General features: G+C 28.2%; 1 protein-coding gene across 1 annotated transcript in view; it reads left to right on the forward strand.

The window, feature by feature from the left end:
- Positions 1-13,645, forward strand: part of LOC145300015 (cytochrome P450 3A8-like) — a 35,906-nt gene continuing 22,261 nt past the window's right edge. The window contains exons 1-6 of the mRNA XM_080144450.1: positions 1-307; positions 2,568-2,664; positions 3,904-3,956; positions 4,214-4,310; positions 10,545-10,661; positions 12,187-12,275. Coding sequence (XP_080000576.1) covers positions 234-307; positions 2,568-2,664; positions 3,904-3,956; positions 4,214-4,310; positions 10,545-10,661; positions 12,187-12,275 — 527 coding nt within the window. The 5' untranslated portion in view covers positions 1-233. The remainder of the gene's footprint in view (positions 308-2,567; positions 2,665-3,903; positions 3,957-4,213; positions 4,311-10,544; positions 10,662-12,186; positions 12,276-13,645) is intronic.

Raw genomic sequence — 13,645 nt, forward strand, 5'->3', positions numbered from 1 at the left:
GTATTCTACCGTCCACTGCTCCGTTCCGGTCATTAGTTGCACAGATTTCACATGTAGGCCAAAATGTCCGCCTACTCGTTTTACAACTGAGGTTAAATAACATTGATATTTAAAGATTCCACCTCTTTTTTTATCAGCATTATTTGGTTCAGCAGCAGAGGGGGAAAACACTTCACACGACGCAGATAAAACGAAGTAACTTTTTCCCACCACTTGTTTGGAAGAAAATAACGATGGATTTATTTGGAGTTTTGTACATCCCAAACTTTCTGCTTGTCATATTATTATTTTTACTCACTTTTTATCTGTAAGTCAACAATTTATTATTAATACTTTTTTGTACTCCTTTTTATGGACATGGCTATAAGCAAAACCAATAACGATAACTATTATGTTTTTTTGTTTGTTTGTTTAATCAATCAAACTTTTGTTGTTGTTCAATTGTAGTATAGGGACCGTCAGAATGACTCGTTGTTTTCCCCTGGTTTTTATCACATTTTTAATAACATTGATTAATGGTTTTAATTTTTATTCCTTGTCTTGAAATTAAAATTCTAATTTATTTCTAAAGTTTTGGAGACGTGATTTTTGTTAAGCATTTTATTTGCCAGGGGTTAATTGACTTTAATTTTAGTTATACATATAAACTAGTGAGGCTTCTCTGGGAACATACATAAAAATAAATCGAAGTGTTATAAAGAATTAAAAAGTGTTTGCGATATCATCATTTTAAGACTTCTTTCTCTTTATCTCTTCTTCCGATTGCTTTTCACACACACACACACACACACACACACACACACACACTCACTTCGTCAGGTTTAATACAATAATAATAGCAAAGAACGAAAACAAGAAAGAAAGTGATTATTGTTTAACCTCCTTTCAGTGTTATTTTTTTAACAATTAACCGCAAAATTGAAAAAAGTCTATTCTCCGTCCCCTGACCAAATTTGGTCTCTAGTGATTCCAAAGGAATTAATATTATAGAATTTCTTAGACAATAAGCAAACTGAATTCGATATTGTAGTTCTGTAAGTTTATCAAACATACATACAATGTTCGTAGTTTCGGCGTTTAATTCATACACACAGAATTACAACTTTCCTATATTTAATAGACGTTATTTCACACTTTAAACACATAACACATAATCTTTGTCGGTCTCCATTTTTCAGAAATTACAGTTCTGATCTTGGGCAGTGGCGTGTAGAGACATGCAGAGGTGGAGGGTTGACAAAGTATTGCCTCTGCTCATCCAAATTGGAGGGCATGTAATCATAGTTAAATTATTTCCTTTTTTCTCGTAATATTTCTCAGTACTAGGACATATACTTGAATCTTCGTGGCATACAAGCACTACCTAAGTTGATTTTTTTTATCTGCATACTTGTAATTTGATATATGACGTGTCTGGACCTGTGGAATAAAATCGATTCTGTTTTTAGCCGAAAAATAGGTGCTAAGTTGAAGTGAAAAAATTGAACATGCCAGACGTAATGTGTGAACTCTACGTAAGCGCAAATATGCATTTATACGTTTAACGCATTTATTTTTTAATGTTTTGATATGCATATGGCCAGCTCAGATGGTAACAAATAACGCTAGAGAACTATATGTTTTGCTTTCGATTCTAGTTGATCTAACTCGTCATATATTTTTAACTTCTGAAACTGCTACTATATATTGGGTACAATATGATAATCAATAGAGAATTGGTTATATAATAATAAATACGAAATCTGTAGAAATCAAAATATATTTTAGTGTATTTTACGGACGGGTAATGGCGATCAGCGTGCTAGTTATTAAATTAAAACTCTGAATTTGCTTCTCACGATGTCACCGTCACAAATTTTCGCGCCATGTCGTAATTTCTAGCAAACTTTTCATGTTGAAATAAAGTCGAAAATAATTTATGCAAATCTATTTTTATGTTTTTAACTACAACGAAAGGAGGAGAGACACATAGTTTAGTAGAACTCTGGATGTCTCCTTGATTATATTTAGTGTTTTAGTAGTGCTCTGTAGGCCTCCTGTTTTTGTTTTGTTTTGTTTTGTTTTTGTTTTGTTTTTTTGTCAATGATCACTTAAATAATTTCTCTTTCCGAGGGGTGGATTAGAAAATTGGTTTTGGTAGTGCTCTAGAGGCCTCCTTACTTACAGAAGTGTTCATTATCCTAGACAAGTCACACATTTATTTGTACGTACAGTATTTTTATGTTTATATTTATTTTAGTATCAATTATTTCATTCCATCTTTTTTATGTGGACCCAAAGTTGGGATCACGGAAGGAAAACACTGAACACGGATTGAGTGTAAGAAAGATATATTAACCGAAAGAGTTACAACGATAGGATAAAGGGTAAGCGGAGCTTTCTATCTGGTGATGCCCAATATGGGTAGTCGTATGTGCTGCGTACTACTAGTACTCCTGCTGATTCTACATTATTATGATACTGTTCACTAAGAGGGTTATCTCACATCGTAATATAATAATGAAGAGCCTACGATGCAGGTAAATTTCGGTCTTACAACAGTTTAAATATTTTTTTGCCTTTTACAGATATGGAAGAAGAACATTTGGATTTTTTAGTGAATATGGAATTAAATATCCAAAGCCAACAGCATTTTTGGGAAATTTGGTTGAATTGAGTCGGAAAGTGAGTGTTTCATATTTTTTTAATTTTTACTGAAATTTTAAAATTCTTAAAATCTGAATGTAAGTCTTCCATATTTTTGGTGCTAGTTCATTACCCCACCTCAAAAAAAAAATTTTAAATAAAGAAAAATCATTGATGTATGCAGCCGTGATAGAAAAAATATCGTACAGTAAAACTCATGTCAATCCATCAAGTAGTTTTATTTTTATAATGAAAATCATATTTAAGCAATTAACGGGAATTTATAGGCATGACTTTAAACTATTTCTGAATAGGTGAGTAAACCAATGATAAATTTGAGTTTTTCTTATACCCCTCCTAATCTTAAGAATGGATTTCTAAAATCTTGCTAGTTTGAATTATTTGCAATTATCTCCCTTGTCCTGCAAAATGGGATCGGACGATCGCCGATCATAGTTTAGTTACAAAATTAGATTTTTTGTTTTTTTTTTTAAATAAAACTACTTGACATGATTTTTGGTGTACGATATTTTCTTTCCCTCATGGGTGTGTATATCATAAATATTTTTCCTTGTTTTGTTTATTTATAGGGGAGGGAGAGTTATGGACTTGCATCATATTTTTTGTTTTTAATTTAATTGCTTAGTAAATTATGATTTCATAAGAAAATAAAGGTTGTATAAAAGCAAAAAAATATACATTTTTTTAAATTATACCATTTTAATAAAAAAATGAAAAATGAAAAAGAATTTTAATAAATTCAAAACATAAATTATATAAAAAAAATCTGTTATATTTAGTTTTGTTAAAACTGAATTTATTAATTTGAATTTAGTCTTTTAGTTGTTAAGTATCCAAATCCAAAGGCATTTTTGTGACATTTTATTGAAATGAGTTAAAAAGTGAGTATTTTATCAGATTTTTTTAACCGTTTTCGAATTTTTAAAGAAATTAATTTAAATATTTTATTCATTTTTAATTTATAGTTCTTTTATTTAAAAATTGAGTTAATTATGATTTAATATAGGAAACTAAAGTTTATCGATCAAAAATCAAACCATTGTTATAAAATGTGAGAAATAAAAAAACAAATTTAATATGCACTCAAAATATTTAATTTATTAAAAAAAAACTTATTTTAAATTTTACTAACATTAAATTTTTTATTTCAATTTTTATACGTTTTATTTGAAACATTCATGTTCAATCCAACCGATTTTTTAAAAGTCTTTTATTTTGATATTGGCTCATTCAAATTTCATATTTCTTTCATTTTAGGGTTTTCATACATCATTTTTTGACTGGAAGAAGAAATATGGCGATTGTTATGGGTAAGGAATTTTTCTGCACAAATCATTTATTAATTGTTCTGAAATTATTTTATTAATCAACAATTTTATTAAACAATATTTAAATCAAATAATATTTAATAAAAGTAGAAAAATTTAAAGACATAAAAATAAATAAGGAGATAATAAATAAAGCAATGTTGTTTCATAATGCGTTTTATTTTGAAGTTAAGACACTTTTCATCATTCTTATTCTTTAGTCAATGTAATTATAATTAAATATTTGTATCCTTTTGTAGAATATATTTTGGCTTTACACCCAATTTGGTCATCGGAGACCCAGAAATTATTGGAGAAGTGATGGTAAAAAGTTTCTCCAATTTTACAAACCGACCTGTAAGTAATAGTTTTTACTTCTAACCTTAATTAAGCTTAGAAGATATCATGTGTAATAAATCTAATTTAGTTTTAGAAGTTCAAAATGGCGGAAATGGAAGTAAGAAGAATATCATACATCTTTGACGTGGAGGAATTCTCTTTGAAATTTAAAATTTGTAATTTGGACCTTTTTATCTTCCTTGGTTTGAGAATGATGACTCTTGTCAACTTATTTTCTCAAAACCTCATATTAGCATTGTTTTAATTTCTCTAATTTTTTATTTTCAAGCTATCAATAAAATAAGTTAAAATGTTGTCTTTCCTGTTTTCTGCATGTTATCATTTTTGCTTCAAACTTTAATTGCTTGCTATGTTGGACGGACATCGCAAAGATTAGATGTTCTTTTAAACGAAAATCTAATCTTTGCAATGTCCGTCCAACATAACGAGCACTGCAACTACATTTACATAAATAAATAATAGAATTATTATGGTGGGGGGGGGGAGAAAATCTTTGCAAATGGATGACAACATAGGTCTGGTTAAAAAAACAAAAAGTGGGTTCGATGCAAAATAATACCCTTGTACAGACAAAGAGATTTCAGCAAATCGGTCATAGATGTTACCTAGCCAAGGTAGACGATGGTAAACAGGACATCTATTACAATTTCTTTGGGTTTGTAAAAATTGGAAACTCTTTTATTAATAGTAGATTCAACAATATCTAAGGGGTAGCCATTGTTGCAAAAGGGCTTAGTAATGAATTTAAGCTCATCATCCAGATTAGCTTCGGAACAAATCATCTAGGCCATATGTGTCTTAATTAAATTTTTGGTTTGTAGGACAAAATGAGTCCCAACGCGTATAGAGATTGCTAATGTTGGTTTACGATAAACGGAAGTAAGAAAGACACAAAATATCCTATTATTATTATTATTATTATTATTATTATTATTATTGTTATCGTCGTCGTCGTCGTCGTCGTCGTCGTCGTCGTCGTCGTCGTCGTCGTCGTCTAAATATTAATTTAATTGTCCGTACGTCCAGTGCCACAAAAACATCATCATTACAAACATCATTTAATGAGAAACGAATTACCTCCCTTTATAGACGCTCTTTATCAATTAAGAATCATTTTCTCTCCAAAAATGTTTTAAAAATGGCTATCTGTTTATTGTTTCAAATTGGCTATTTCATTTTATAATTTTAAAAAAAGTACTGTTGAGAAGAGACTAAGTTTTTTTTATTATAGATTCTTTTTAATTTTTTTTAAAATGTACAAGTGAATTGACATCTGTTCCTTTATAATTTGTATAAAAAAACAATGTGTTGTGTGTTGAATTTTCATGGAAAAAATGTAAATTATTTAAATTATTTTTTTAGTTTTAAAAGGTTAAAAAAAATTGCTAAAAAATTGTTTTAAATTCGTCGTTATTTGTTTTTTTTTAGTTTTTATTCATTTTACTTATAATGAGTTTTTAAATTTTCGACTACTGTTGAATTTCTGCTAGTTGTTCTTATTGTTGTTGTTGTTGTTGTTATTATCATCACTTTTATTCGTATTATTATTATTATTATTATTTATTTTTATTATTATTATTATTATTTATTTTTATTATTATTATTATTATTATTATTATTTATTTATTATTATTATTTATTATTATTATTATTTTATTATTATTATTATTATTATTATTATTTATCATTATTATTATTATTTATTTATTTATTATTATTATTATTATTTATTTGTTCTTATTGTTGTTGTTGTTATTGTTATTATCATCACTTTTATTCGTATTATTATTATTATTATTATTATTATTATTTATTTATTTATTTTATTATTATTATTTATTATTATTATTATTATTATTATTATTATTATTATTATTATTATTATTATTATTTACTAGCAGGACCCGTGGAAATTCCACGGTAGTTATAATCTTTTAAAACACATCAATAAGAAATTCCTTATTGTTATATTACAAAAAACGAACGTATGGAAGCAAGTAGAATAAACAACGAACTTTAGTTTAAACTTTTATTGAAGGTCATTGCTATCGTAACTGATGCTGTTGATATTGTCAGGAAGTGCTGGTGATGATTGAGGCTGTGACAGGGACGTCGATCAGCTGCTTGGAGTGAGTCAGCAGGTTCTTGGGAGTCGGACTGTGAATTTAAAAAAAAACTGTGACGTTGTTGACATCGATTTTGTGAAAGTTCAAATGACCCCAAGTTGTTTAATATTTCAGGACATTTTGGATTACACGTGTGAGTAATGAATAGGTCACAGAAAACTGCCATTGCATCTTGATGAAGTTGTTGTAGATTCCTAGGACTTTCTGTAAATGTAGATGGTAGAATAACTGGTACACCAGAAAAACCATCTTCATTCCTTGCTAAATGATCCATTAAGCCAGAATATTGAGCAGCTCTTGGTTGACTTTGATAGATTTTAATGACGTTAAATAAGCAACCGTCAACTTTTACATATGCGATAGACTTTTCTATTCATTTAGAATTTTATTCAATTAAGATTTGGAAATTCACAAATGTTTTTTAAGTCGAATTATTGATATAGATTCTAATTAAATAAAATATACTGTAAATCTTTTAACAAGGAATAAATATTTATTTAAACCATGATTATTGAGACAATGTATTTTACTGCATAAAAAACGATTATGGGGAGAAGGGTTAACTATTTTGAACCTTCACCTAAATAACGATTTAATGAAAAAAATGTTTAAAATGTTCTTGTATCTGTTTTATAATTTTTGTTAAATAAGAAAAATCAATAACTTTGATAGCACTATTGTAAGACTCATGATGAAAGTCATTCAGGGAGGGGGTTAACTATTCTGAAACTACACTTAACAATGTAAAAAAATAAGGGAAAATATATGTATGAACAATAAATATTTCTTCAGTTAAAAAAATATACTGTATATCTTTTAATAAGGAATAAATATTTATTTAAACCATAATTATTGAAACAAAGTATTTTACTGCATAAATGACGGTTATGGGGAGAAGGGTTAACTATTTTGAACCTTCATCTAAATAGTGATTTAATGAAAAAAATTTAATGGTATTGTATCTTTTTTAAATAATTTGTTTTAAAATAAGAAAAAAAAATCTTTGATACCGCTATTGTAAGAATCATGCTGAAAGCCATTCTTAATATGGGGAGGGGGGGTTAACTATTCTGAAATTTCACCTAACAATGTAATAAAAATAATGGAAAAAATATATGTATGAACAATAAATATTTCTTCAGTTAAATAAAATATACTGAAAATGTTTAAATAGGAAATAAATATTTCTTTAAATAAATTAAATCGTAAGTAATGAAACAAAGTGTTTTATATCATATTAAATAAAAATTGTTGTGTTCATTTTTTATAGTATTTAAATATGTATGCCCTTTCGGGGAGACATTAGAAGATGATGAATACCTGTAAAAGAAGCAAAATAAAACGAACAAAACATAAGTAATAACTATGTAAACAACGTGAAGTTGTATAAATGTTACAAAATTACTCGATTCGGCATTAAATAACACGAAAAAGGATTGATATGCCGTAAAACAAAAGCAAAACAGAACAAACGCAAAATATGTTTTGACTCTGTGTAACTCAGTGTATTTGTGAATGGTGACTTTGGTGATTCATTTAATAAGGTCATCCTTGACTTTTATAACATTTTTCTAAACATATTTTTGTTATGTAAGGCTCACTCAAAAGTAAAAAAAAATTTTAAAAAGATAAAGTGGCACAGTAAAAAAAAACAAAAAAAAACGAACTCGTAGCGTTAAATGTAAAAAATATATTTATTACTGAATAAAATAGAATAAGCGTTCCGTACTACAGAAGACATCGTTAAAAACGTAAGTAAAATACTATACTATTTAAACTGCGGAACGATACCTTCTATGCATAATTGTCTTTAAAATAATCCGGAACGATAAATAGACAGTTCATATATATATATATATATTTGTTTTTTTGGTTGTTGTTCGGGAAGTTTGGGGAAATAAAAGGGTTTTATGATTTTTAACTAATAAAGATTGAACAATAAAGGGAGATAATTCACATTAATTAATGTTTGTGATGATGACGGTGCGTTTCATTAATTAATGTTTGCGATGATGATGACGTGACACCGTACGGACAAGCATATTTATATATAGATTATTATTATTATTATTATTATTATTATTATTATTATTATTATTTATTATTATTATTATTATTATTATTATTATTTATTTATTTATTATTATTATCATTATTATTATTATTATTATTATTATTTATTATTTATTATTATTATTTATTATTATTATTATTTATTATTATTATTTATTATTATTATTTATTATTATTATTATTTATTTATTTATTATTATTATTATTATTATTTATTATTATTATTTATTTATTTATTTATTATTATTATTATAATTGTTATCATTTATTATTATTATTAATTATTATTATTATTATTTATTATTATTATTATTATTATTATTATTATTATTATTTATTATTATTATCATTATCATTATTATTATTATTATTATTATTATTATTATTATTATTATTAATTAGGAGTTTTCATACAGAACATCATCAAAGAATTTTCTTTTCACATTTTCACACGCATCCAGTGGATATCTGCTTAGTGCTTTCTCTCCTCGGTCTTGTTATCCTCCTTGACCTTCCTCAATTATTTTGTGTGGTATCAGTTGATGTCGTCACTGGGGAGAGGGCTTACAATTCTACTGTTTTAGTTTTCTTGATTCCATGTCGCATTTCTTTGTGTTTTACTTCTGTAACAATTTATTTATCTGTCCGGCTCACGCCTATCGCTCATGTCTAATAGTTTCTGCATTCAAGGGTTTTCCTTAATATTTCAGACATTTTCATTATTATTATTCATTGTATTTTCTCAATCATTCTTTTGATTCCTATCTCTCCCATTCTTTTTTCAAAGTATTTCAGGATTGTTCCTAGTGCTCCTACTATTATTGGTGTTATCTTGACTTTCTTCATCTTCCAGATCCCTTTTAGCTCTCTGATTAGCTCTCTATATTTGCTCCACTTTTCAGTCTCCTTGATATTCACCCTGTTTCCTGTTGAAACAGCGAAATCTACAATTTGGTTGGCCTTTTCCTTCTTGTTAACTATTATGATATCCGGTCTTCTTGCTTGGATGGGTTTATCTGTTTGTATGTCCATGACTCACTGGATTTTATGATTTTCGTTTTCAAGTATTGCTGTCAGTTTGTGTTTGTACCATTTGTCTGGATGTTCAAGATGCAGATGTTTGCATAATTCCTAGTGTATTGTCTTCCTCACTTGATTGTATCTGATCTTGTATTCGTTTTAGGTTAGTTTGCTGCAATCGCTTATTATGTGGTTTATTGTTTCACCTCATTTTCTACAAAGTCTGCATTTGCTGTTTTCTTGTATTTTGTCGATTTTTCCTTTGATATAATTGGTTCTGATCATGTTATCTTGTGCGGCTATTATTAGGGATTCAGTTCCTCTGTTTAGGTTTCCTTTTCATAGACATGTCTAAGTGTTTTCATTAGTCTCATCTTTTGTCATCCTTATAAATTATTATTATTATTATTATTATTATTATTATTATTATTATTATTATTATTATTATTATTATTATTTATTTATTCATTAGGAGTTTTAATATAGATTATTATCAGAAATTACCTTGGCATCTTCCCAGATTACCAGTTCTCTTTTGATAATCTTTGCAAATGACTTGGCATTGTGACAACGGTCACTTGCCATTGATTTCTCGTTGGCAACAATCATTCACTCGAATTTGGGTGGCAATAAGCCTCCCTAAGCTTCAGTTCTTTTCGAATTCATTCAGTGGAGATCTGAATGGCATCCTCCTTGATCCTTCTTGATTATTTGGTGTAATGCCAGTCAAAGTCAACACTACAAATGTTTGTTTTTTTCGGGGGGGGGGGTAGTTAACTTACAATTATTATTTATTTACAATTATAATAATTATTATTAAAATAGAATGCCAGAACAGAGAGAAATTTTTATCTTCTTTTTCCTTATCGATTAGTTTCATTTCAATGATTTCAAGTACTGAATGTGAATTAAATTATAGTAGTATATCATAATTGTTTAATGATGTGTATGTATTTTAATGTATTTTAATTTAAAAATTTTTTCTTTTTCTTAAATATTTTTATATTTTCAGTTACTCTTTCCAGCAGACGAGTACAGTGAAAATATGATAAGCTCAGCCAAAGATGAACACTGGAAATATCTGCGAACCGTCTTGGCACCATCTTACAGTTCTAAAAAAATGCGTGATGTTTGTATTACAAAAATATCTTTTTCCTCTTTAAGTAAATGCCATACAAAAATTAAAATTATTGGAATCAATTATGATTTATTATTAAGATTTAGTAAATGCTGTAATATTTATTTATTATTTACATTTTGTTAATACTGCAATTACAGGGTGTTTCACAAGTCTTGGACTCATTTTGACATTGACTTGGTTAAGTGGACGCCATTACCGGACCTAAAAAAAAATGAAAAAATCAATAACAAAATTACAAAAAATTTAATGCATTTAGTATTAAAATGGCACCACTTTCATAGTTAAACAGATATGAGGACTTGAAATGTGCCCAAGACTTTTGGAACACCTTGTAAAGTATAATTTCCTAAGCATAGTTTTAAGACTTATTTTTTTTTTAAACACAACGTGATTAATAAATGATAAGGGTGGCATATTTTATTGTAGAATTGAAAATGAAATCTTTCGGAACACCTTGTATATCGCCCTTAAAGCAAAATCTTGTCGAATTATATGTCATTTCGAATTCGATCTAATTAAAAAAGCAAAAATATACAAAAATCTTCTAACGGATATAGTACATCATAAAGATTTTTCTATATTTTCTATATTTTCTATATATGGATGAAAAATATCATATTCCAAAAAGCATGCAAATTAATCAAGTAGTTTGTTTTTTGTAAAGAAAATTATTTTTAAATGATTACAAGCAATTAATGTGAAATAGTTAGTATAACATGACTAATCAAGTTTAAATTATTGTATTTTGATATTATCTGCCCTTGTCTTTTTTTGTTTTTTTTTTTTCAAGATGAGGATGCAAGACAGTCCCTGTTTGCTAACTAATAAAATTTTATTTCCTTAGTTAAAAATAAAACTACTTGATCAATTTACATGTATGCCATTGTGTATTTGTACACACTGGTTTACCTTGTTCTTGGTAGTATGTGTTCGTGTGTGGTAATTTTATTCTGTTTGGCTGATTTGTCGCTAGTGTGTAAAAATGTGTGCACCAGTTGAAGAAAGAATATATGTGAGTCATTGAGTCCTTTCTGCCTCCTCCGCCCAAAAACACAGAAAGGGCTGTTGAGTAGACATTCTGGAGTCCTGTTCAAAGTGCTGCCTACTTGAGAATTCTGGTCGAAATCTCATTTGATCATTATTCTTATAGGAACTTTTAAGTTTGTATTGGTTTATTATTTTCACATAGATGTGTTATTTTGGGGGTTTGAAAAGATTGGGGGGGGGGAGGTAAAATATTTTGAATTAACACGTTCCTGTGAAAACTTTCTTGCTTCAGGAAGTGACAAAGAAAGCAAATCTAAATTAAACAGAGAAAAAAGAAGGCAAGCTATTCAAGCCATTTATTTTTTAGTGTTCGTTTGAATCACTTCATGATTCAATCACCACAACATTATAAAAAGAATAGAAATCATTTAAATGAAATTTAAAAAAAAAAAAAACGATGGAAAATATAAAGGAATTATGTTTTATCTGATCCTATTTTTAATTTGAATGGATTTTTTTATTTCAGATGATACCATTGATTGAAAATGCCCTAAACACATTAGAAAAAAATTTAAATAAAATTGCAGATAGCAAGGAAGCAACGAATGTCACCATGTGAGTCGATTTCCCTATTTTAATCATTTGTTTTCAAAAATAATATAGACAAAATAAAATTTACAAACTATTCAATATAAACAATCATTTATAATTCAGCATAACTTTTGTTGTTTTTGTTCAACTACTGATCTTTTAATTGTTGTAATTGAGCAGATTTGTCAGTTTATGGATAATTCAGAAGAATGTGCTCGACAGAATATGGCATTCTAGCCTTCTACACAAACTTAAGAGTTATAGTATTAGTGATAATTTTCTTAACATTATCAGGTTTTTTTCTATATGATATAAACTTGCAAACAACTCTGGATGATGTCTCTTCATTCTTTTTCCTATCAATGCTTGTGTTCCTCAAGGTTCTATTCTAGGCCCAACTCTGTTTCTTCTCGATATAAATGATTTTCCTGGAAACATTATTTAGAAAATTAACATCCATGCAGATGATGCCATTCTCTATTTGCTTCTTACTCTTTTCCTTCGGATCAATTGAAATATGCAGCTGATCTTGAAGCTGACTTGGGTTGCATTGTGGATTGGGGTCCAAAATGGCTTATTTCATATTACCCTGTTAAACATTAGTTCATGTCTTTCAAGCGTCGTTATGTCCCTTTTCTTACTGAGATCCTCATGAATAACTTTGTTCTTAAGGAGAAATTGATTTTGAAACTTCTTGATTTATCTATCTTGTCAAATCTACCTTGCAGTTCATATATTAAATCTATTTCTCTTTCTGCTTCTTGTAAAGTCAGTTTTTTTCTATCACTTTAAACACTTTCTCACACCTAAAGCTATTCTCTATCTCTGCAAATCTGATACCATTCTCTATTCTGATGTTGCTTTTCGCCCATCTCCCTTGAATCAGTTGAAATATGCAGCTGATCTAGAAATTAACCTTGGTTCGGTTGGAGATTGGGATATGGAATGGCTTGTTTCGTTTAATTCTGGTAAGTCTCAGCTCATATCTTTTAACCATAAGTGTGTTTCTTTTCTTCCTGAGATTGTTGAAGAGAAATATATTAAAACTTTTCTTCATCAATTCGCATGTTTTTGTTTTGTTTTGTTTTGTTTTTGTTTTATTTTGTTTTGTTTTTTGTCAATGATCACTTAAATAATTTCTCTTCTCGAGGGGTGGATTAGAAAATTGGTTTTGGTAGTGCTCTAGAGGCCTCCTTACTTACTTCATCAATTCGCATGTTTTTTTCTGTGTCAAGTAAGTGTAGGCTCAATTGTGAGCATTCTGTTAGATGCAGAGGTTCAATCATTTCATATCGCATGTTGTTGAAGGTCTTCATCATTCTTTTCCATTCTCTTTTACTTCTGCTGGAAGGTGGTGGCTGAGATCAATAGATTTGAGAGAACCAAAAATTGGA

The sequence above is a fragment of the Euprymna scolopes genome, chromosome 2 (assembly GCF_053919585.1).
Source record: "Euprymna scolopes isolate OS-2025 chromosome 2, ASM5391958v1, whole genome shotgun sequence".
Classification (NCBI taxonomy): domain Eukaryota; kingdom Metazoa; phylum Mollusca; class Cephalopoda; order Sepiida; family Sepiolidae; genus Euprymna; species Euprymna scolopes.